This window comes from Mauremys mutica, chromosome 12, assembly GCF_020497125.1.
Source record: "Mauremys mutica isolate MM-2020 ecotype Southern chromosome 12, ASM2049712v1, whole genome shotgun sequence".
NCBI lineage: Eukaryota > Metazoa > Chordata > Testudines > Geoemydidae > Mauremys > Mauremys mutica.
In genome coordinates, this window is record NC_059083.1 from 371,206 (window position 1) to 393,759 (window position 22,554).

The 22,554-nt window shown below is 45.4% G+C and overlaps 1 protein-coding gene across 1 annotated transcript; it reads right to left on the reverse strand.

The window, feature by feature from the left end:
* Positions 1-14,916: 14,916 nt before the first annotated feature.
* LOC123345162 (killer cell lectin-like receptor subfamily B member 1B allele C) lies at positions 14,917-18,234 on the reverse strand. Its single transcript, XM_044981854.1, has 5 exons — positions 18,108-18,234; positions 17,462-17,596; positions 15,955-16,109; positions 15,460-15,572; positions 14,917-15,051 (listed from the first exon to the last, which is right to left on the reverse strand). Exons 1-5 carry the CDS (start codon positions 18,232-18,234, stop codon positions 14,928-14,930), a joined length of 654 nt encoding a protein of 217 aa, XP_044837789.1. The 3' UTR covers positions 14,917-14,927.
* Between the last annotated feature and the right edge of the window lie 4,320 nt (positions 18,235-22,554).

The window sequence follows — 22,554 nt, forward strand, 5'->3', positions numbered from 1 at the left end:
TAGAGAGGTCCTTTGGGGCCATCTGCCTGTCCCAAGTCAGGGTAAAGGAGGAGGGTTGGGCGTGGGGCTAGCAACTCCACCCTGTAAAAATCAGCTTGCTACAGAAACGCCAACAACAGAGTTAACAGAGACTTTTAGCCTAGAAAAAGAAGGGTCTTCAACTCGAAGATGCATGACGCTGGGTGGTGAAAGCCGCGAGGAAGCCACTAAGCCGATCACCCTTCTTGCAGCCAGGAGGATTACCATCGGCACATGGAACGTGAGGGACCATGTACGAGTCAGGAAAGACGGCGCAGGTTGCAGCAGAGATGAGGAGCAACAACCTGACCCTACTAGGCATTAGCGAGACAAGATGGATGCAAGCTGGACAGAGACGACTGTTGACAGGAGAGCTGTTGCTGTATTCAGGACATGAAGAGAGCGACACACACCACAACATCAAAGTAAGGAATTGGTAAGGCAAGAGCAGCCTTCTTACAGCTCAAGAACATCTGGAGTTCCAGAGAGCTGTCTTTGGCAATAAAGATTCGACTGTTCAACTCCAACGTGAAATCAGTCTTACTGTATGGAGCTGAAACCTGGAGGACAACCAAAACAACCACCAGGAAGATCCAGACCTTCATTAAATAGCTGCCTCAGAAGGATTCTCCAGATCCGCTGGCCAGACACCATCAGTAACATCCACCTCTTGGAGAGGACCCATCAACTTCCCAGCAGAGGAAGAAATTAGAAGGAGAAGGTGGGGCTGGATAGGACATACACTACGCAAGCAGCCAACCAACATCACCAGACAGGCACTGCAGTGGAACCCCCAAGGCAAGCGGAAAAGAGGCCGCCCAAGAAATACTGGCGACGCGACCTTTCAGGTTGATAGCAAAAAAATGGGCTATACCTGGAACCAGCTAGAGCAAATGGCCCAGGATAGAAGACTATGGAGATCTGTGGTTGGCGGCCCATACCACGGTTGGGGTGACGGGCATGAATGAATGACAGTGCAGAACAGGGGGTTGACTGCTTAGCAGCAGTCACAGGAAATCAGGTTCCTGCGGTCTTAAGAGTGAGACACAATCTGTAACTTATGCCTCAGGGGAGATTCTCAGGGGTCTAAAGATCCCCGAAAAATCCCTGTCACACACTCCTCAAGTCCCCTGGCTGGCTCACCAGTCTGTTGCTGATTTAGGAGGTCAATATTAATTTGGATAGTATGGATTTTAGGCTTGCCAATTAATTTGACCAGAAGATAAGGTTCTTGTCCCGAATTAGGCTCTACAGAATTTACAAAGGACCCTTGGGGGGTATGACAGGAAGCTTACACTGAGACAGATATAAACTTAAAAACTTAAGATTATTTTAATCAAATACTACTTCATTTGAGTTACAAAGTTACAATTTTATTACTGTTATGGTATTATAGGCTACAAATCTTGATTAATATACTCACATCTTTTCTTGATAACCTGATGGTGAGAGACACAGGGCCAGCCTTGCCTCCGGCACTTCAGGTTCCTCAATTTTTGAGTGAGAGGTGCAAAGCTTCAACACTAGAGCTATTGAAGCTAACAGAGTTTACTTAGTTTTGTTTCTTAGGGTTTAAGTTAAGAACAAAAGCTTGGGGAAACCAAGTGTAGCCTAGTCCCCATGGAACTTAGAAAGTTCAAGAAAAACCATGTACAGTCTAGCCTCTAGGAAAGTGGGTCACCTCTCATAGGGTACAGGTGCCTGAACCTGCCTTCTATGCCCAAACTTCATTTCCTCACCCACAAAAATTTAGGGTACACTTACTCCATAGGCTAGTATGTTTGTACCTATCATGATGTTAGATCATACACGTTTTTGTTCTCCCAGTTATTTTTGTTCTTTCCTTGTTGTGTACCTGTTAAGTTTGAGGGTACAGACTTGGAAACCCCCTATGCCATTATCTATTTCTCTAGGTGAAAGGTCTCAGGCATGTGTGTTGACTTTGCTGTCTGGATGAAAGGTCTCAGACTTAGGCCTTAGCAGAGTTACAGTGCAATAAAGCCGCTTACAGCGCTGTAACTCACTCCCTGTCCACACTGGCAAGGCACATACAGCGCTGGAGCTCTGTGGCTACAGCGCTGCTTGTACTCCACCTCCCCGAGAGGAATAAAGAGTATAGTGCTGTTGCGCTGGGGTGCCAGTTTAAACAGGGAATAATCTTAGTACGCTGTGACTGACCCCTGGAAGCTTCCCATAATGCTTTTAAGTGAAGGTTCCTCTCTGTTTTGTTGAGATGCCTGTTTTGTCGTGAACTCTGGGCTCTAAAAAAACAAAAACACAGCCACTATTTGCTGTGAATGAGCAGAGGAAGGGGGCTCCCTTTGGAACACCCACAGTTAGCGTTTCCTTGGAGAGAAGCAGTGCCGCGCAGGGGAGGGAGGGGGGGGGTCCGTTTCGCGGAACAGCTGCTTATCTGGTCTGTGAGGAAAAAAAACAAACAGCTGCTGTTTGCTTTCAGTGAGTGAGAGAAGGGTGGGGGAGGGGGTCGGAACTTGCAAGACAGCTGCTGACAGTGTCTGCTCCAAAAATCCTCTCTCCTCCACACTCCACCCCACCCATCCCTTTTGAAAAGCACATTGCAGCCACTTGAACGCTGGGATAGCTGCCCATAATGCAGCGGCATTGGGAGCAGTGCAGATGCCGCAAATGGGGTCACGACAGTGCGCTGGTAGCCGTCAGTGTGGACAGACTGCAGCGCTCTCCCTGCTCAGCTGTACGAAGACAGCTTTAACTCCCAGTGCTGTACAGCCGCAAGTGTAGCCATACCCTTAGATATGCTAACTTTGCCTTAGCTCAACCTACAGGATATGGCCTGTAGGTCCCTTGCGTCACAGCCGAACTTACTTTAATATAAACCTATAAGCCTAAAAGATATATATATGCAAGCAAGCTAATCCTATAGGCTACAGGGGCTATGAATTGTGCACACACGCAGTGATGCAGAATTCCCCCAGGAGTAACCATGGAAGGTGTTTCCAGTGGCACTGATGCCAAAGTGCATGCTCCTGCTCACACACTGGGGCAGCAACTGCTAAAAAGGGCTGGGCTGGAGCCTCTGGCTCTGGGATGGGGGGAAAGGGGGTTTATCAAGCTCGCTCACTTGGGATCCCGTTGATAAGGTGAATTTTCACTCTAAATCAGTCAGTCAGTCAACCCTCCTTGTGCCTTGGTTATTGCATGGGGCAGAAGAGATGTAATGCTCACTCGCCTGCCTGCCAGAGGATGGGGAGGGTCCATCACTTAGTGTTCTACAGCCATTTAAAGAAGCAAGTTAGGAATCATTAATGTCATTTCACCGTAGAGATTTGTTTATAACTGAGGCCTAGCTGGCCTACCACAAGCATGAGCCCAAATGTTGAACAGTGGGTGAGAGTATAAAGTTTGGAAGAAACTGAGTGAGATCTTAAAAGAAATATGCAATGACAGTTAAATTACAAGCACTAAAAAATGAATGGGACAAGCATTATTGCCAGTTCATTTTTCTGAAAAACATTCTCAATACTCAGTACCAATGTCAATCCTTCACTGCTGAAGAGAAGGAGTTGGCTAGGACATGGGCATCCAGCAGTCATCCCTTCATAAGGCCAACTATTATAACCTTCAGTGCTAAGGGGGAAACCATTCAAGAAATGTGTTGCTGATGTTTTAAAAAAAAAAGTCACAGTAGTGAACTGGTGGAAGTCACTTCAACAGTCTCTGAATAAAAGTGAGATTATCACTTAAGCACTTGTAACAGCAGTAGCTTCTTTGCCAGTGTACAAAGAATATTTTCTTCCTTTGGACTAATTCATTCTAAACTGAGAAATCATTTGAGACCTGAAAAAGCAGGAATGCTTTTTCTTTTCCAGATTATGAATAAACAGAAAAATGAAGGTGAAGATGGAGTTAGACACAGAAGCCAATATTTTAAGTTTCTCTTGTTGACCTGGATGACAGTTGATTTAATTTGTTTTTTTAAAATTTCATTTTAAATGTTTTAAAACAAACCTGATTTTTATAAAAACCTGTTTAAATTCAAAAATTCATGTGCTTTGTTAAATTATGTTTGTTGTTGAAGGAAAAAAATTCAGAATACATAATGTTTTAGTTAAATAAAACAATTTTAAAATATCTTTCTGGTGCGTGTTCTCCTAATACAGAAATGGCAAGAATATCTCTCCAAATATTAGTGATTAACCTGTTGAATTGGAGATTTTTATGAAGTCATTGGGAGGATTGAATTTGCTTCCATTACCTTTGGTAAATGAAATAACCAAAAAATTATTCATTTTCTGATTTAGCTGGTAAAACTCATCCTGAAAGGTTTTCAAAATAAAATTCAGCCTGCTTCTTAAAAATGTATAAGTGTGTACCTATCTAAAAATTGAAAACCTACATCTCCAAGTTGTGAAGAATATGTATTAAGGTTTATACTAACCAACAAGAATGCAGTTTTATGTAGAAAGCCATGATTAAATTGAGTCTTCCTGACTATGCGACTTAAATCAAATTCCACCCTGGTTACAGCACCTTGCACAGCAGGGCCCTATCTCAGTTTTCCCTATCTCTTAAACGCAAAACACCACTACGGTGTTCATTATGATGTAATTTATAGATGCCCACATACATAATTTTTTCAAAATAAATCTCTGCTAGCCAACAGCCCTCACTCTGGGACTTAAATAAGGCCTGATCTTGCAAACACAAATGCGCCACCACACTTTACTTTAAAAGCATATGGAGTTAGTCCTATAGTGCACCTTTCTATCATGCCCATCAAGTTAAGCAATGGGCTTAAGCGTTTGCTGGGATCGACGACTTAAGGAAGCTCCGCTCCCATTTAGGTACCTAAATCAAGCTGAACAGATATTCAAGAAGGCAGCTACTAGGTGCTGAGCACTTTTAAAAGTAAAATGTGCCAAGACGCGTGAGCATGTCTGTTGTAGAGGCAGATAAAATGTTAAGACTGGGCTTTGTAGTTATGTATACACTGTTACTGATATCAGTAAAGTTATGCCCAGATTCTCTCCACCAAACTGAGGTACCAGGGCCATCTGTATTTACTAATCTTATTCAGGCCCCACTTGTGCAGACACATTTGATCTACTTTTACGCAGGTCCTTAATGCGATTCCTGTGAGTAACGTGTGATCAGGATTGGGAGCCATTGATTCTGTTAGGCCTGAATGAAAAATATAGCCAGACAAATACAGTTATGCTAACCTGACTGAAATCAGGCTAGCAAAGTTTGTTGGTATTCCCAGAGTGGGAAAAATATTGAAAATGCTGCCATTGTTTTAACAGAGCCCTGGAAAAACGTGTGAGACAAGCCTGTGATAAACCTGGGATGGACAATGCTGGCAATACCCATTTAAGCTGCTGCTCAAGGACAGTGTTTGAAGAGCTGATATGGAACTCTAGCATTCCACGGTTCAGATTCTAATTTTTGGTTGAGTTATAGGTTTGTTTAAAAAACTCCCCTGTATTTCAAACTTTTGGGTGTTGTTAAGGTATAATGAATAATTCCTAAAGTTGTAGACATAAAGTCTAGGCATGTGTGTATATTAAATGTGTCTAGTTTTAAGTTGTTAAACAAAGGGGGGTGGGTTGATGCTTCAAGTGAGTGATGTGTGACGTAATAATAACTGTCTATATAGGCTAATGCTAAGCTCTGTAAAAAGGGGCTGGTTACTCACTGGAGACGAGTCGCCTTTTGTTGATGCGTTGCACTTGTCAATATAAGAAGGTTTTGATCGGGACCTTGCTGGTGTTGCCTGTCTCTCTAGCTGAACAGACAACGAATTTCGCTGTCGGCGGTTAAAGTCCCCAGCAATTCCAATATTTTAAAACTAACCAACTGATCTGAGTGGAATCAGCAGTAACCATGTGCATCTAAAACGACCCTGAATAACCACTAACTTGGTGAGGAAGGGTAGCTGGCTTGGCTTTGTGATACTTGTTCTCAACGCACTACACTAGCATCCCATGAGGGGCATTCACACTAAATTCAAGCATTGAGTGCTCATCTTCAAGGTTACTTAACGGCCTTGGTCCAAGATTACCACTCAACTTTGCTCCTCAAGCACAGCAGAAACTTTGCTATCCCATAAGACAGAGCTGTACAGAGACAAACCCCCAAGATGGCTCTGTCTCAAGGCACTCGAAGGATGTATAATTGACAGCACAATCCACCATCTATTCTTCTTTGTCCCGTTGGTAAGAACAAGTTGGATTTCACTGTCAACCTGCCCTTCACTAATATTACACAGACAGCACAGTATGGGACACATCCCCAATTTCTCGTTTCCCACCTCATCCACCAAATCAGGAAAAAAAAATAACCCCACACTCAACTCTTTTACTGTAACAAGGGTGACACTCAGACCAGAACTACAAACCAACCAGTTCAAAACAATGACGAAAAAACAACCTACCCTACAGAGATTTTATCTCAAAAATGTTAAAAAGTGCTGGAGGACTCCTTGAAGGATAAAATTTTCCCCCCCCCCCACTTAAGAGACTACTTACAATGCCTATTGATTTTACATGGGGGACACCCAAATCCTATGATGGGGGTCAAACCTCCTTAAAAAAAAAAAAAAAAAAAAAAGCCTTTCCACCATTACAAGAATGACTTGCAGCATTAACACCCCCATCTACTCTAATGCCTCCAAATTCAAGACAAGTCAGACAACTAGCCAAAACCCCAAACACCCTATTCCAAGCAGGGCTCTTACCCCATAAAGGAAGATTGGCCAGAGACTTCAGGAAGACCACTAAGTGCTTAGCTATTGATTTTACATGGAAGATGCCCAAATACCACTGTGAGGAGCATCAGTATAGAAACACCAAACTAAAAAACAGGCAGTTCTTCTGGGGAGAGGAAGAGAGACAGGAAAAACAATCTGAGCTACGCATGACACCGCAGCTTGATGTTACAAATAGTTTTTCAGTAACAAAAACCACCCAATCACTTTCCAAAGCAGCATAAAACTATCAGAAACTCCAAACAGCCACAAGTTACCAAAGAATGGGTTCTGTTAGAGGCCCTTACCCGCCCTGGAATTCAGTGAGCCTGTTTCTCCTTTACCTCAGGTCCCCATAGCAGTTGGGTAGTAAATTCAGTGTAGCTTTCGACAGTCACTTGCCAATAAGTGTCCTCCCTCCTCCGGGGTAAGTGAGAATCCAAAGGAAAACAACTCAAGCCCCCTCATCCTTCCTGGGCCACAGTCCTCTTCACAGCATCTCACCTTGATTGTAGGGTTCACAGAATCCATGATTCCCACTCAAGGTCTATGCACCAACTTCTTCCCAAGATGCAGGGGAATGAAGAGGGAAAGGAGATGGTGCAGGAGGGGCATGGTGGATAAAAATCCATAATTTTTTTAAAAATCAGTTTGATAAAATGCTTGAGGGAAAAAACATCTTTAGATAGATTACAGCTCAAAGATCTCACCATGGAATAGGGATTATACATTCTGATTCTATAGTATGAGACAATATATTTATGTAATGTTTAAGTAAAGTTTTTAAATGAGTTCCAAAAGTTCATGGATTAGGGACCCAATCTTATGGGGTTCCAGGGGCTTCTGTATTAGAAAGATTAACCTAAATAATCTATCAGTGAGGCTTAGTTTTGCATTTCTCAAACTGTGGATTTGTCTCCAGAGATGACATGCTTGTTAGCAAAAATGTTTTTAAATATATTATATATAAAGGTGAGAAACAGACCTCAACCCTATTGTTCCCTCTGCAAATGTGTACAGATGTCAATCCCCTTTAGCTCTTCAAGAGCACCAAAGTTTCAAAGAGTTCCATAAATAGAAAACTGTTGGGGTAGAATAGATCTGGATAAGGAGAAGAAGCCTGGAGATAAATGTGAAATTTAAATCAAATCTACCCTGAGGATGAGTGTTTTTACTGGGAGGGGGTGGGGGTGCAAGAGTTGGACCCACTGCACTCTTCCCCTCCTGCCACATGCAGAGTCTCCTTTACTCCAGGGGTCTTGATTGCAGGTCCTCCACAACAGCAGGTCTTGGGGTTAACACTCCATCAAGATGCATGAGGCAGCTCCCCCCCCCCCCCCCCATTTCAGAGAATGGTCTCAGGCTCTCTGCAGACTCAGGCAGATGTTTCTGCATTGCTTAAAGTCACAGTTCCAATCTTTTCTTCCCAACAACTCAATTTTAAACACACACATAAAACAAAAGTCTGAGGTCCTGACATGACTCTAGGAACCAGGGCCCCAGCCAGGATCTTTATGCCTTAATCTAGCCCTGATCAATCCTATTCACAAACAGACTCACTCCTGAGCTCTCTCATTACATAGAGAGATGCATTGTTATAACCATGCCAGGTTTGTAACTTTTTCCACACCAATCCTCAAGACCTGCTGTCTAGCTTGGACTCCACACAATTCAGGCAGTACAAATGCAACTGTTTGACACTCGTTCACAAACCCTCCTAGGCTGAGAGCACAAACCATAAAACCAGCTGTAGCTTCACAAAAAAACCACACACATCATGCTCAAACCTACTTATGGAGATAAGAGCCCACAGCCAGAGAACCTCCTTCCAACTGGAAGGCCTCTCTCCATCTATTAGGCAGGCACATGCCTGGGATCAAACTAAAAACAGCCCTCCAGATTTTGGGTTAGGACACCTGAATACCTTTGAGGACCTGGGCCTTGCTCCCTCCCAGCTCTGGGCAACTGACAAACTCAGGAGCATCTGAGGATGGGGAAAGCTACAAAGTAAACTAGTTTGCAACCTTCACCCAGAGCAAGCCAGGCCTGAAACCCCAGGGGTCATTCAGAAGAGAAGCCGCTCACCTGATTCATGTCTGGTTCTGAGATTCCTGACCCCTTCCTAAGCTATCAGATATCCCAGCAGATGATGGGCAGCCTAATCCTCCCCAGTAGTCAAACTGACTGTCATTTCCTGGGACAACTTTTGAGCTGGTCTCGGAGCTGAACCTGAGGGGAGAAAGCAGAAAGATCCTCTAAAGAATCAATAGTACATTACAGAGAAGCAAGGCTGGGATTAGAGAGTTTGAGTAAGAGACGAGTGACTGAATAATACTTATCTGATGAGTCAGTGCTCAGTGACAGTCTGTCCTGTTGGTATCCAGGACTTTTCCTGCAGAGGAAGTAACAATGCTGTTAAGCAAAGCTCAGACTTTAAGGGCAGAAGGGACCATCATGATCATCTCATCTGACCTCCTGCCCATTGCAGGCCACACAACATCACTCATCCACTCCTGTGATAGACCCCATCTCCTGAGGATCAAGTCAATAATCCACTGGAAGGAGTTCTGTGGTGTTTTTGGACACAACCTGGAATGAAAGGGCTGTTTTAAGGCATTGAGCATGAAGTAATTTTATCCCCAAATTACTAATAGTCTGGAGAAGCACAGAGAATGAGGTTGAACCTCACCAATGCTCTTATTAATGCTAGCTCAGGAGAGTAACCCCTGGGGGCCATTTGTGATGCACCCCTCCCTTTGTACTATTTTAGTCAAGTTCTAGGCCTTGCTGGAGCCTTAGGCATAACTAAGAATATGAACCAGAGTAGGACTTCACAGAATACAGTAAGTGTCAAGCATGTTCCTGTCCTGAGATGTTCATGCAGAGACAAGAGTTCTCAAGTAAACACATTCTTAAGAGAATCCAGGAACACCCTGACCCCTTGTAAAGATGAAGAGGGGATGAAAGGATAATGAATGAGGATATTTTGTTGGATGTACAAGTATAAGGATAGTAACTAACATTACCCAGTGTAATATGCAATTTTTTTGTATCAATGTATAGCCAAAAAATGTCATAGGAGGGGCAACTTTGTACAGGCTTAGGGGACAGCATTATGTAGATTGCGCCACTACCTTCTTGGGGTGGGAGGGCAGGCACACCACAGGGGGATGTATGTGTAAGCAAACCTGTAACCTTGAGCCAGGGCACTTTGTTAACGCCAAACCTGCCAAGCACCTTCACCAAACCAAGCCAATGGTCTCCCGGATAACCCAATAGTACACTTGCAAGTTGCAGCGCTGGTGGAGGCTTTCCAGCGCTACAATTAGTAACCGTCCACACCTGCAAGGCACATCCAGTGCTGCAACTCCCTGGCTGCAGTGCTGGCTGTACACCTGGCCAGGTTGGGGTGTAGCGATTGCAGCACTGGTGATCCAGCGCTGCTCATCAAGTGTGGGACACACACCAGCGCTTTTATTGGCCTCCAGGGAATAAGGAGAAATCCCAGAATGCTTTTAACTAAATTACTCTTTGTTTTGTTGTGCAGCCTCTTTGTTTTGTTGTGAACTCGGATCGGAGCTCCATTGAACTGCTTATCTAAAAAAACAAACACTGATCACAGCAAACAGGAGCTATCTGTACCTGGCTGTGAACGATCAAATGAGAGGCAGGGAGTGAATGTTTGCTTGACAGAGAAACAGCATTGGATGCAGGCTGTTTGCAATTAAGACTTTAAGGGTTCATGAACATTTTGTGATTTTTCAATCCAGGAAGCTAACACACAGTGTTGGCTCCAAAAATCCACTCTATCTTCCCCGCTCCCTGTCACAGTACACCACCCTCCACCCCCCTCTTTTGAAAAGCACGTTGTTGCCACTTGAATGCTGGGATAGCTGCCCATAATGCAGCACTCCCAAAAGCACTGTAAATGTGGCCACACACCAGCGCTGGTAGCTGTGAGTGTGGCCACACACCAGCGCTGTTCCTGCACAGCTGCATGACCAGCGCTGTAACTCCCAGCACTGCAACTTTCAAGTGTAGCCAAGCCCTCAATGACTACTTTGAGGTTTGCTGAATCAACATGCTACGCTCTCTGCTAGTGCAGCTAACAGCCGAGCGCCAAGAGCAGCAGCACTAGCAACACACCTGGCTCGTCACATACCCTAGAGAACTCCATAATTACAGACAAATTATGAACATTTTATTAATAAGACTAAAACATAAGCAGCACACAAGCAAGCAATAAATGGCTTCCCCTTATTTCCTCTCCGATAATACTGTGTCATCAAGAAAAGTTATCAGCAGATGTTCACTCGCTGCATTGTGTTGTATTAGCCTTGCAGCATAATGATGAAGGTAAGAAGTCACCATTCCGTATCAGCATTTCACAGCACATCCCCCTCTTTAATCAAGATCAGAACTGTGTTTTATGTGACTCCCAGCAGTTCCAAAGACTTTGCAACCATTAATGGATTTGAATTTACACAGATCCAATTATCCAAGGTGCTTTGGGTGTGAGCAGCATGTTTACAGCCATCTCAGAGGAGATGAAATTAAGGCAGAGGCAATAACACCCTGCCAGGCCCAGCAGCTGCCGCAGCTGGGATGGGGAGGTCCAAGCGGGACAGGCCCCATGAAAGTCCCTGCCTGAGTGTCAGCTCCTGCAGCGCAGCCTTGGGCCGAGGCCAGCGGCTGCCCTTCCCCTTGCAGCCAGAAGGACACACCGCAGCGCCGGGCTGACCCCGGGGCTTCCCCCACGCGTGGCTGGGATCAGGTCGCCCCGGGCCTGACAAACCCGCTGCGCCCAGGGAGCCCCGGGGCGGGTCTGCAGCGAGGATCGCGCCCCGCGGGCGTGCAGCGGGTCAGGAGAGGGACCAGAACCGGTTTCACACGCTCCGAGCCACAGGGCGCCCCGGGCCCGGAGCCTCCCCGGAGCCGAGAGTCCTGCCCCCGGCTCGGTCCGGCTAGAGGCACCGGCCTGCCCGGTCCCCGGCTCCCCCCAGCCGCGGCTCCTCCAGGGCTGAGCCCAGCGCACGGGGCCCGGCCGCAGGCGGGTGAGGCCCGGCCGGGCCCCTCCTGGGGCCGCGCATCGGCCCCGGGGAGCGCAGGGGAAGGCGGCGGCGGCGGCTCCAAGCGGCCGCCCGGACACACTCACCACGTGGACTCGCGAACGCAGGGAAAGAAACACGGCAGTGTGGCCCGCACCGGGTCTTATTTATAGCGCCGGAAATCCCGCGAGAGCTCGGGCAACGAGAGCGAGACCGGCAGCAAGCGGGTGGAGCGGGTTTAAAGGGGCCGTGGTCTATTTCCTCTTAAAGGGGAAGTTGCCAATATTACCCTCTCCTGACCCCTAGCCTGGGGGGGTGGGGGTTGAAGCTGAAACGAACAAAAGACGGAGCTTGTGCACGCAGAGACTAGACTCGTGAGATGCTCTTGGTTGGGGTGACCCCTTTATTGGATGCAGCCAAGGAACCCCATGCTCTATTTTAGGGAAGCCCTATAGCCCTCAGCAAAGCAGGAATTTTTCTCTCATAGGTGTATTTCTGCTGCTCAATTTACTGTTTAAAATGATCAAGCGAAGGTCCCTTAAAATAAGGGACAAGTGGTCACTCCACGTTCCTTGTCTGTTGCAAGTGAATGGGGAAGTTGATATTAATGCATTACATTCCTTAGCATGAACCAGACACTGATGCAAAGCTTAAGAAAGTTTTGCAGCAGTTTTTCCCACCCCTGCTCAGGTAGAGTTGGGCCAGGCATTTACTTTGGAATAAGTCCAGCCCAGGTGTTGAACATTTTATGCTGGGACAGGAGCTGGTACCTTTTGTTGGTGGCTGTGTCTTGTGCTCAAGCTAAGCTTTAATTTAAAAAGAAGAAGTAGCTCTAGCTCTTATGGCTACAAATTCTTTCAGAAATGACAAATGGACAGATGTCTGCCTGACCTTTCAGACAGCCCAGCTTAAGTGCAAGAGGCCGATGCTTTCAGGCTGCCCAACGGGGTGAGGGGGGGGAAGGGCCCTTCCAAGTGATAAAGGTTTGGAGAAATTCTGCAGTTTCCACCTTGCATGCACGTCCTTAAAGCATTTGTTATTCAAAACAATTTTGTTCAGTGTCTGGGTACCAATACTAAATCCTGACACAGCAATACTTGATAAATTGGTTACTGTCCATTCAGTACATTTTCTGAAAAATAACATCCATAAAAAAAAACTGGATCTATGTCAACTACTGGTGTATCACAGAGCTGTGCAACCAATGGAACAGAGAAGCTACCCACTTTTGTTTCCTGCCCAGTGAAGCTTACCAGAGGGTGACAATCAGCCGTAAGGTTAATCTATAACATGGATGCACAGTACTGGGTAGTAAGTAATTACAATATATTTATATTTAAAGGCCTCAGTGGTAGTGTCACTACTCCAAATTTCTGTTTTACTTCTCATATACATAGCACTATGGGACACATTATTACAATCCCTATCCCAGTATTTCAAAACACTCAGCCTACTACTAATGATACAGATGGTAACTGTAACTGCCCTAATAAAAGGGGGTTGCTATCTGCAGTACCACAAGGGCCGAACTACAACACCAGATTGGAAAAGAATTGTTATGTTTGGATATAAAGGGCTGTTATATGTACACATACATACTATACATATACGCCCATATATGCTACAAATATGTATGCCACGTCCATATATAGTAATTATTTGGGAGTGCCTCTAAGGCTCAATCATAATACTACATTCCTCAGTCATGGTCCTGGGCCTAACATTCCCAGGCCCATCATAAGGGACTAAAAATAATTGGATAATAAAATCTGTCTCTCCGTAGTACAAGGGAATGTGCAGACTAAAAAGACAGATGGGGCATGAGTGTATGGATGGTAAAATAAGGTAACCATATAACAGTGTTTAGCCCACTGGGTTATCCTCAGTCCATACATTATGCTTTTCTGGGACGATGGGTAAACATCCTCCCCATAAAATGATAAAAAGTGGGGGAGTGTGGTAAGATGAGGCCCTCAGACATAAACCCTTGGTATCAGAGGCCCGGTATGAGGCCTAAGGCCTGAACTAAGGTAATGGTCAAGACTTTGCTAACGCAAAGTTAAGCTGTGAGCCAGAGGCAGGCCCTGCTCACAGGAGCTGGCAAGGAAAGGGCTGATGTTGCAAAAATACACATACCTAAAAGGTACTGGACACTAGAGATACAAACATATGCCAGAATGATACCAGAACACTCCAATACTTGCACATTACACACAGATAACAGAACACACAAACCCATCCTAAAGACAGGAGCAAAAGGGTAATATGATGGATAGATTTCTTTAAGGCACTTTTTACTGTAAACTATTTTCCTACATGTCTTTTATAAAGAAATTACTGTGCAAAAATGTGCAGTGCTGGAAAGTCCAGGCTGCTAATGAAACAAAGGCTAATTATTCCTAATTTCAGAGGGTAGATTGTTGCTGCTTGAGTTATGTGCCTTCTCTGCAGCAAGTTAGATTCTTGAAGGTGCCTGATCTTCACTGTGTAACCTTGCTCTGCAATACATTTGTCGTACTAGGACCTGATTCTTAGGTATGTTGAGCTCTTTCCTGGGAATGGATTCTGTTGCTGACAGAAAACTGTATTAAAATAGCACAGCCACGTCTAGATGTACATGGTTAATCTATTCGCACTGTTCCAGAGCAGGGATTCAAACCTGGTGCATTAACCACTCGGCTGTTGGGTGGGGTTAGCTGCTGTCTCCTCCTCCAGTCCTCTTGTGAAACTAGTGTGAATTTTATTTATTTGTTTTTATTTTAGCTGAAACTATTCAGTGAATTCAACACCAGTTTGTGAATAGTCTTGTTCGGCCCAAAAGTGCATTTTTTTAAAGGGAGGGAGGTTGCAAATAAATGATAAAGTGGAAAATTGTCCCCATAGCTCTACTAGTGATGTCTTTTCAATAGTTCTCCCATAAACTATTATCTTCCAGCCCAGACAGGACCTGAATTTCAAATGCAAGAAAAGGCTTTGGGGCCATTTCTATCCATTTTATGAAAGCAAGGAGAGGCAAAGGGCATACGTCCATTTTTTCCCTTTGAAGCTCACCTACGTTATTCATCATTCACGTGACAGACTGACACTAAAGAGCATTTGTCCTTCACACACACAAGTGCAAGCACTAATGTCACTGTCTATATCAGGAGAGCGTCTTTTTCACAAATCCATTTCGATACAGCACTGCAGGTTTCAAAATGAATCCGATCTGCTTTTATCACCCCGCAGCTGTTCCCTTCAGCAGGATCCACCACCTTGAACCTGAGAAACAAAATCACTGTTTAGTTTTTGAACAAGATTTATAGCAGCTTTTCCTCATTCTGACACCTCTCACGAATTTCTTCCTTAACACCTGAATTGTTCCTACAGAGCCCTGGTTGATAAGACTTCCCGGCACATGATCCTGTAGAAGCTGCTGGCTGGTGTTTTCCAGAAGTGAACACGACTTGTTCACATTAGAAAAAACAACCCTCAGGATTAGCCACACTCTTGATGTAAATCATCTCTTGAGGTTTAGGACTGACCATCCCTCTGTGCAGAGGACTGTGCCTAGCACTGAACATCCCTTGTGTGCATAAGTAGCCTCTGCTCACAGCAATGCTGGAAAGTCAACAACCCCCTGCTCCCTGCTGGGCATCTTACATGGATTCCAAGGATAACAACACTCACAGTGTTTGATTTAACAGGGAGCCGTCCACCCAAATCCTTTTCCTTGCAGGGAATGTAATGGTGAGTCCAAGCCAGATCCGGTTAGCGTCTTTGGAAGTAGTTTGTATGAAGGCCTGTAAATGACATGGAACAATAAACTGACAGGGAGAAAGGAGGTTATAGTGGTTCAGGTGCTAGCCAGAGACTCACGACAGCTGGATTTTATTCCCCTTTCCAGCCCAGACTCCTGTGTGACCTTGGGCCAGTCACTTAGCCTCTGTCCCTGCTGGGACAGAGTTAAGGTTGTGGTACGTTCTTTGTGGTCTATGTTGTGCTACTAGTGAAGTGTCCAGTGCCAGGTTGTAGAGCATAGGGTATGTACTTAATTTTTTAAGTCCTTTGCTTTTTAGCTTGTGTAGGTGCCTTGTGTATAGAGTAACCTTAACTGACACACAACAGCAGTTTTGTGTATTAATTATTACTAATGATGCTCATCTTCCCAGAGGTTTTATTTACCATCTCATCCTGATCCCGAATCGTTAACAGTCGAGCGCTCCTCTTTGAACAGTCGTCGCGGCTCTTGTTCCAGGGAGTTTTTTCTTTAGACACCCAGTAGCACTTGTCCCTGTGCAGCAGCCAGTTTGGGGGGCAGAGCTTGCACCCTGATCCCTCTGGAGGGGAAAATGGAAACACGTAATGGAGCTGAAGGTTCTGACGAATGCTGAACTTCATCCCAGTCAACCACAGAGGCTTCATGCAGCTAGAACAACTACCCTTATTTTTGTTTGGGGACAGGTCCCATATTCAGTCAGCAGGAGGCGCTGCAGCCAGGAGTGAGAGGTATGGGCGAGGATGTGAGCACTCCAGTCCTGGAACTGTACTGGCTAATGCAAGTCATGCTCAATAGGGATTCTCCTTCACTTTCTCTCCTTAGCTATTGGGCAGTGTTAGCTTGCAAAGGCAAGCACTCAGAAGTTAGGAAATGTCTGTTTTATTGTGGCCCGTGCAACCTTAATTCTGCCCCCATGTGGGTCCACCTTGTGCACTGAATGAGGCAAGGCCCTATTGAGAAAACAATAGTATGTGATCATGTAATTAAAGATTGTCTATTAATACATATGCGCAAAGGGGCAGAATTATCCATGCACCATAAATCTGTCATTTCCCGACTTCTGAGGGCTTGATTTTCCCGCCATTCAAATAATGTTTTGGAATTTCCTAGTTTAAAAATAAAAGAACAATAATTCTATGGTGTGCAACTGAAGCAACATGCCCAGTGTGAATCATCAGCAGGGTTTGCACCCTGAACCGTCAGCACAGACTGGATCCCTTCAGCGACAGGCATCCTGCGTTAGCTGCTGGTAGGAAAAGGCTGTGATGTGGGGGAAGGGGCTGTTGGGTTCGGAGGCTGTCAGAAGGCGCCCAAATCAGCTCTCGCCCTGTCTCTGGGGGAAGCTTATGGGGCAAAAGCTACATGGTCAGGTGCTGGGCTCTGGGGAGCCTGGCCCAGCTCTCACCTTCCCAGCTATAGCTGCTCTGCCAGCTCCCAGTGCAGTGTGTTTCTAGACACAGGGTGAGCTCAGCATTTAGAAGGCTCATGCTGTTATTATTTTAGCATGTTACTGAGCTTTCCTGAGGCTCACGAGTGAAAATGGAAATGGTGGTTGTTCCCAAGTTCACATCTCAGCAGAAAGTTCTTCAAACAAAGAAAAGTCCCTTCCCCAGCCTGAGGCCTCTCCCCACGCTGAATTTTCAAAGGTCTGTTGCGAACAATAAGCTGCAAGAGCTTCTTTAAAAAGTCAGAAGAAATTTTGCCAGTGGCAAGTGTAAGTGATGCCTGTATTTAGGTTCCCTACCAGCTACAAGCTATAAGTAGTTTGTAAAGCCCTTTGGGACGAAAGGATCTACACAAGTAGGATCCTTAGTGCAGTTTGTACTGCACACACTGAGATTACCCCAAGTGACCACTAGGTGTCACTGAACTATGGGGAAGCAGCTGAGAGAGCAAAGGAGCAGAAATTACCTCCTGAGTTGCTGGACGGAGGTTCACATAGAAACTGTTTGAAGCAGAATGGAAAATCCTTCAGCTCAGTGCTGCAGTTATAGCCGTAGCTGGGTCTCTCATTGGCACCGTCATTCCCCAGGCCCTTAAAATTTCCTTTTGTCAGGAAGGAAAGAGCATGATTGTGAACCAGAGTTAACTATTCCGAGTTCGCAACCTGAGACTGAGAGTGTGTCTGTGTGTGCAAAACAAACACGTGCACATGCTGTGACAAATGTAGAGTAAAGGAAAGAGAGAGAACAAGACAGAAACTCTCATTCGTTGCACATTGTAAGGTGCCTTCCCTTTTCCCTGCACGCTTAACAGAGGAGTTGCCATAGCTGGATCACAGGGGTTCATGTATCCAGCTCTTAGCTACACATTGTTCATGGAATATTCTGCTCTGCTTTGGAATGATGAAGCGTCCATGATTTTATTCACAAATGTGTTGGAATCGATAACCCTGACTCAATGCAGGGGGCTGGACCAGACGACCCCGTGAGGCCCCTGCCAGCCCTACATTTCCCGGATTCTAGGAACAAGAAAGAAATGTGGAAATGTGGGGGGAAGAGGAAATTTCATGGTGCAGTATTACACACAAGTGAATAACTAGCCTTGAGTTACTCACCCCACACTCCCATTGCTACCACAGCTCCCAGCAGGACGATGTTCCCAGCCCAGCCGACCCCCAGAGCCATCCGATGCCAGCGGGGACACTGAGGGTGACCTGGAAGAGTCAGTGTTTGGTGAAACATCTGCATATAGTGCAAGAAATAATCATGACCAGCTGTTTTCCAATGGAGCCGGTGCAGCAGCCTCCGATGGGGGTTATGTTCCCCCTCACATAAGAGCAGGATAATTTAAAACCTGTCAGTCAAGGAGCAAGTCACTCTTAGGGCAGCCCTGTGACTAACCAGATGAAATACTGGAACTTGATGAGCATGCGAACACCGATCTCCTGTTAGCAATGTCACAAGTTAACAATGTGGTTATGTCCCACTCAGGTGAAAGTAAGCCGGTCCGGTCCGGTGTACTGGTAAGAGCTGGTACACCATGTCGGACTGGACTGGCTTCTTCGGCGGTGATTTAAAGGGCCCAGGGCTCCAGTCGCTGCGGGGAGCCCCGGGCCCTTTAAATCACTGCCAGAGCCCTGCTGCCCCACGGTAGTGGTGGCAGGGCTCCCGCAGTGATTTAAAGGGCCTGGAGCTCCGTGGTGGCCAGAGCCCCGAACCCTTTAATTCGCCCCTGAGCCCTGGGGCAAGTCTGTGCTTCAGTCCCCCCAAGCCTTGTCTGGGATGTAAAGGAGCAGCACCAGGCACCAGCGATCACACTCTGGAAGTCCAGCATAAGCACGTACACTCGACACTGGTCAGATTAAAGCCGAGGTTCCTGCTCTAGCTTTCACTTGATTCATGTATAGCGCACGTGCTGCTGTACACCTGGCCTTGTCTTGCCGAGAGGTTTGGAAGGTGTTAGTTGGACTGAGCCAGCTGACGTGATCAGATATCACACTGTTAAACCCTGTTCAAGGTCTAAGGATACGTCTACACTGGAGCTGGATGGAGTAATTCCAGCCCATGTAGATGTACCCATGCTAGCACTGCTTGAGTTAGCGCACGAAATATAACAGTGGAGCTGCAGTGGTGCAAACGGTGGGAGGGGCTAGCTGCCGGAGCATCTCGGATGGCATCGTACTTGAGTGGCCAGCCCGACCTGCCGTTTGCGCTGCCCCAGTTACGCTGCTCCTTTTAGTGCACTGGCTCGATTAGAGCTACTGCGGATATGTCGGCCCACGCTGAAATCCCACCTTGGATGTACTCTAAGATTCTGCCACCCCACTAGTTCCAAGCCTTGTCTGGCAGCTTTAAACAAGCCTGGAGCCCGCTCCTGTACTTCCTGAGTGCCCAGAGCTCCCATCACAAGAAATGCTGGATTGGGCCCTTAAGCCTCAGCTACCCCAGCCTGTGCCCTCCTGGCCCTAGGGACAGTGGCTTCCACTCCTGGGACCTTTTTAAAGTTTAATTCCGGAAGGTGACAATGAAACACATGGTTATGTCTGATTTTATAGATCGGGGGAGATGCTTCTTTAGGGGACTTGAACCCAAGGGATCTAATTAGGGATGGGAGACAGGCTCCGAAGTCCTGTATATTACAGAACTCACAGGGGAGAGAAGCAGCAGCTCAGGTGTATAGTTTGAGCACAGATCTTTCCCCTGAGCTGATACAGTAAATCTAGAACTCAGCAAGGTGCAGGAGATGCTCAGATCAGTGTTTCCGCCGACGCGATCTCCACAAATTCAAAAACCAGGAGTCAGGCACTAAAAAAATCAAGAAATTTTCCTAAAATAAGCCAGTTATACATTTTGGGTTCTTTATATGTGCCTTCTGGTTTCTGAGCCTTTAGGTTGCACTTGGTTCCTACTGTCAGGCTTTTCTCAGAATTATGAAGCTAAAAACTTTCTTTAATGAAACTGAGATTCTCACATAATCCCCTGACTCCAGGAGTTGGGGCTTCAAAAACCCACCAAACTTCACAAGATGGGTGATAAAAATATGAGAGATGGCAACATTGCCAAAGTGACAGTGTAAAGGGGGCTAACTATGGGAGTAAACTTTCATTTTTTAGTCAAAGTGTTCAGGAGACAGAAGGTTATTTCAACAACTAGAAAAGTTCAAATGCAACAAGTTTTCTGTGAAGATTTTCATTTTGAAAAAAGGCAATGTTTTGTCAATCAACTCTACTCTTAACTACAGCAGGAAAACAACATTCAGGGTGATTTTTAAGTAGATGAGGTGCTTTTTAATATGCTCTAATGCTTTAGGTGTGGTAGTGATGTACTGTACACCCCAAGCTCCCCTGTCTTTTTTTCTTTTCATCAATCCCAATAGGTGGGTGCAAGGTAAATGCAGTGACTGCCTCTTTCTGTACCAATATGGTTATTTCATTCTCCCTGTCATCCTGCTCCTCTTTGTGTATCTCCATCTGTTTCTCACCCTATGTTTGGATTGGTAGCTCTTTGGGGCAGAGATGGTCTTACTATGGGTATGTGCGGCATCTAGCACAATGGGGCCCATATTCATTTTGTGGCCTCTGTTCTACTGTAATACTAATTATTAATTATCATTGATATGCATTGCAACAATGCCAAAAGGCCCAGTTGTGGATCGGGGCCCCATTGTGCCAGGAGCTGTAAAAAAAATCATAAAAAGACAGTCTCTGACCCAAAGAACTTACAATTTAAGTACAATAAATAATAATTCTCAGCTGTTTATGCAAAGGAGCAGCAGTGACATCTAGTGATCAGAGTAATTCCCATTGCTAGAGCACAGGCAGTGTTAGTAATAGTGTAATACAACTGCTATAGAGGTTGGATCACAAAGTGTTTTACAAACTCTGTAGGACTCACAGGAGTCATTTCCCCACTACTGAAATGCAGCCACCTCTGGGGTGAAACTCAACAGCTGTTCAGCAGCACAGAGCACTGCTATACAATGTGTAAGGGAAATGACTGAAGAAGAATCCCATAGCCTGTTGGAATTGCAGAGGGTGTTTTAGGGAGGCAAATTGAAGTCACCCCAGGCTGGAATTTGAACAGGTTCAGACCCCCCAGTATTCAAGAGGAGTCAGATGACTGGAAGGTAGCTAATGTAATTCCCGTTTTTAAAAAGAGCTCCAGAGGTGATCCTGAAAATTACAGGTTGGTGAGCCGGACTTGAGTACTGGGCAAATTCACTATAGTTTCTACCAAGAACAGAATGGTCAGACACGGAGATAAACACAATTTGTTGGGGAAGAGTCAATATGGCTTTTGTCAAGGGAATTCTTCAAGGGAGTCAACAAGCATGTGAATGAGGGTGATCCAGTGGCTATAGCACACTTGGATTTTCTGAAAGCCTTTGACAAAGTCCCTCGCCAAAGGCTCTTAAGATACTAAGTAATCAGGGATAAAAGGGGAGGTCCTCTCATGGATCAGTAACTGAGTGAAATACAGGAAACACACGGTAGGAATAAATGGTCCATTTTCACAGTGGAGAGAGGTAAATAGTGGGGTCCCCCAAGGGATCTGTACTGGGACCAGAGCTGTTGAATATATTCATTACTGATTTGGAAAAAGGGACTAAACATGAAGTGGCAAAGTTTGCAGATGATATAAAATTATTCAAGATAGTTAAGCCCAAAGCTGACTGTGAGGAGTTACCGAGGGATCTCTCACAACTGGGTGACTTGGCAACAAAATGGCAGATGAAATTCAACACTGGTAAGTGCAAGGTAATGCATATTGGGGGGAAAATAATCCCAACTGATGGGTTCTAAATTAGCTGTTACCACCCAAAAAGAGAGATCTTGGAATCACGGTGGATAGTTCAATGGAAGCTTCTTCTCAATATGTAGTCATGGTCAATAAGGCTAATAGTATGTTAGGAACTATTAGGAAAAGGATAGAAAATAAGACAGAAAATATCATAGTGCCTCTATATAAATCCGTGGTGCAGCCACACCTTCAATACTGTGTACAGTTCTGGTCACCCCATCTCAAAAAGGATGTAGTGGAACTGGAAATGGTTCAGAGAAGGGCAACAAAGATGATCAATGATATGTAACGGCTTCCATACAAGGAAACATTAAAAAGATTAGGGCTGTTCAGCTTAGAAAAGAGATAACAAAGGGGGGATATGATAGGACATGAATGGTGTGGAAAAAGTGAATAGACTAGTGTTATTTACCTCGCCCACAATACAATAACCAGGGGTCATCCAATGCAATTAATAGGCAGCAGGTTTAATACGACGAGAGGAAGTACTTTTTCACACAACGCATAACTAACCTGTGGAACTCGTTGCCATGGGATGTTGTGATGGTCAAAAGTATAACTGGGTTCAAAAAAGAAATAGATCCATCAAAGGCTATTAGCTAAGATGGTCAGGGATACAGTGCTAGGATTGGAGGGATGCTGAACCTCTGACTATCAGAAGCTGGGAGTGGAAGATGGGTGGATCACTCCATAATTGCCCTCTTCTGTACACTCCCCTGAAGCTCTGGTATGGGCCTTTGTAAGAGACAGTATACTGAGCAA

Coding starts and splice junctions, on each gene's coding strand:
- LOC123345162 (XM_044981854.1), bottom strand. CDS start 18,234: ATGTTTCACCAAACACTGACTCTTCCAGGTCACCCTCAGTGTCCCCGC. Junction 17,597..18,107: donor GGTAGCAATGGGAGTGTGGG/GTGAGTAACTCA, acceptor TCCTGACAAAAG/GAAATTTTAAGGGCCTGGGG. Junction 15,573..15,954: donor TTCGGGATCAGGATGAGATG/GTAAATAAAACC, acceptor TGTCATTTACAG/GCCTTCATACAAACTACTTC.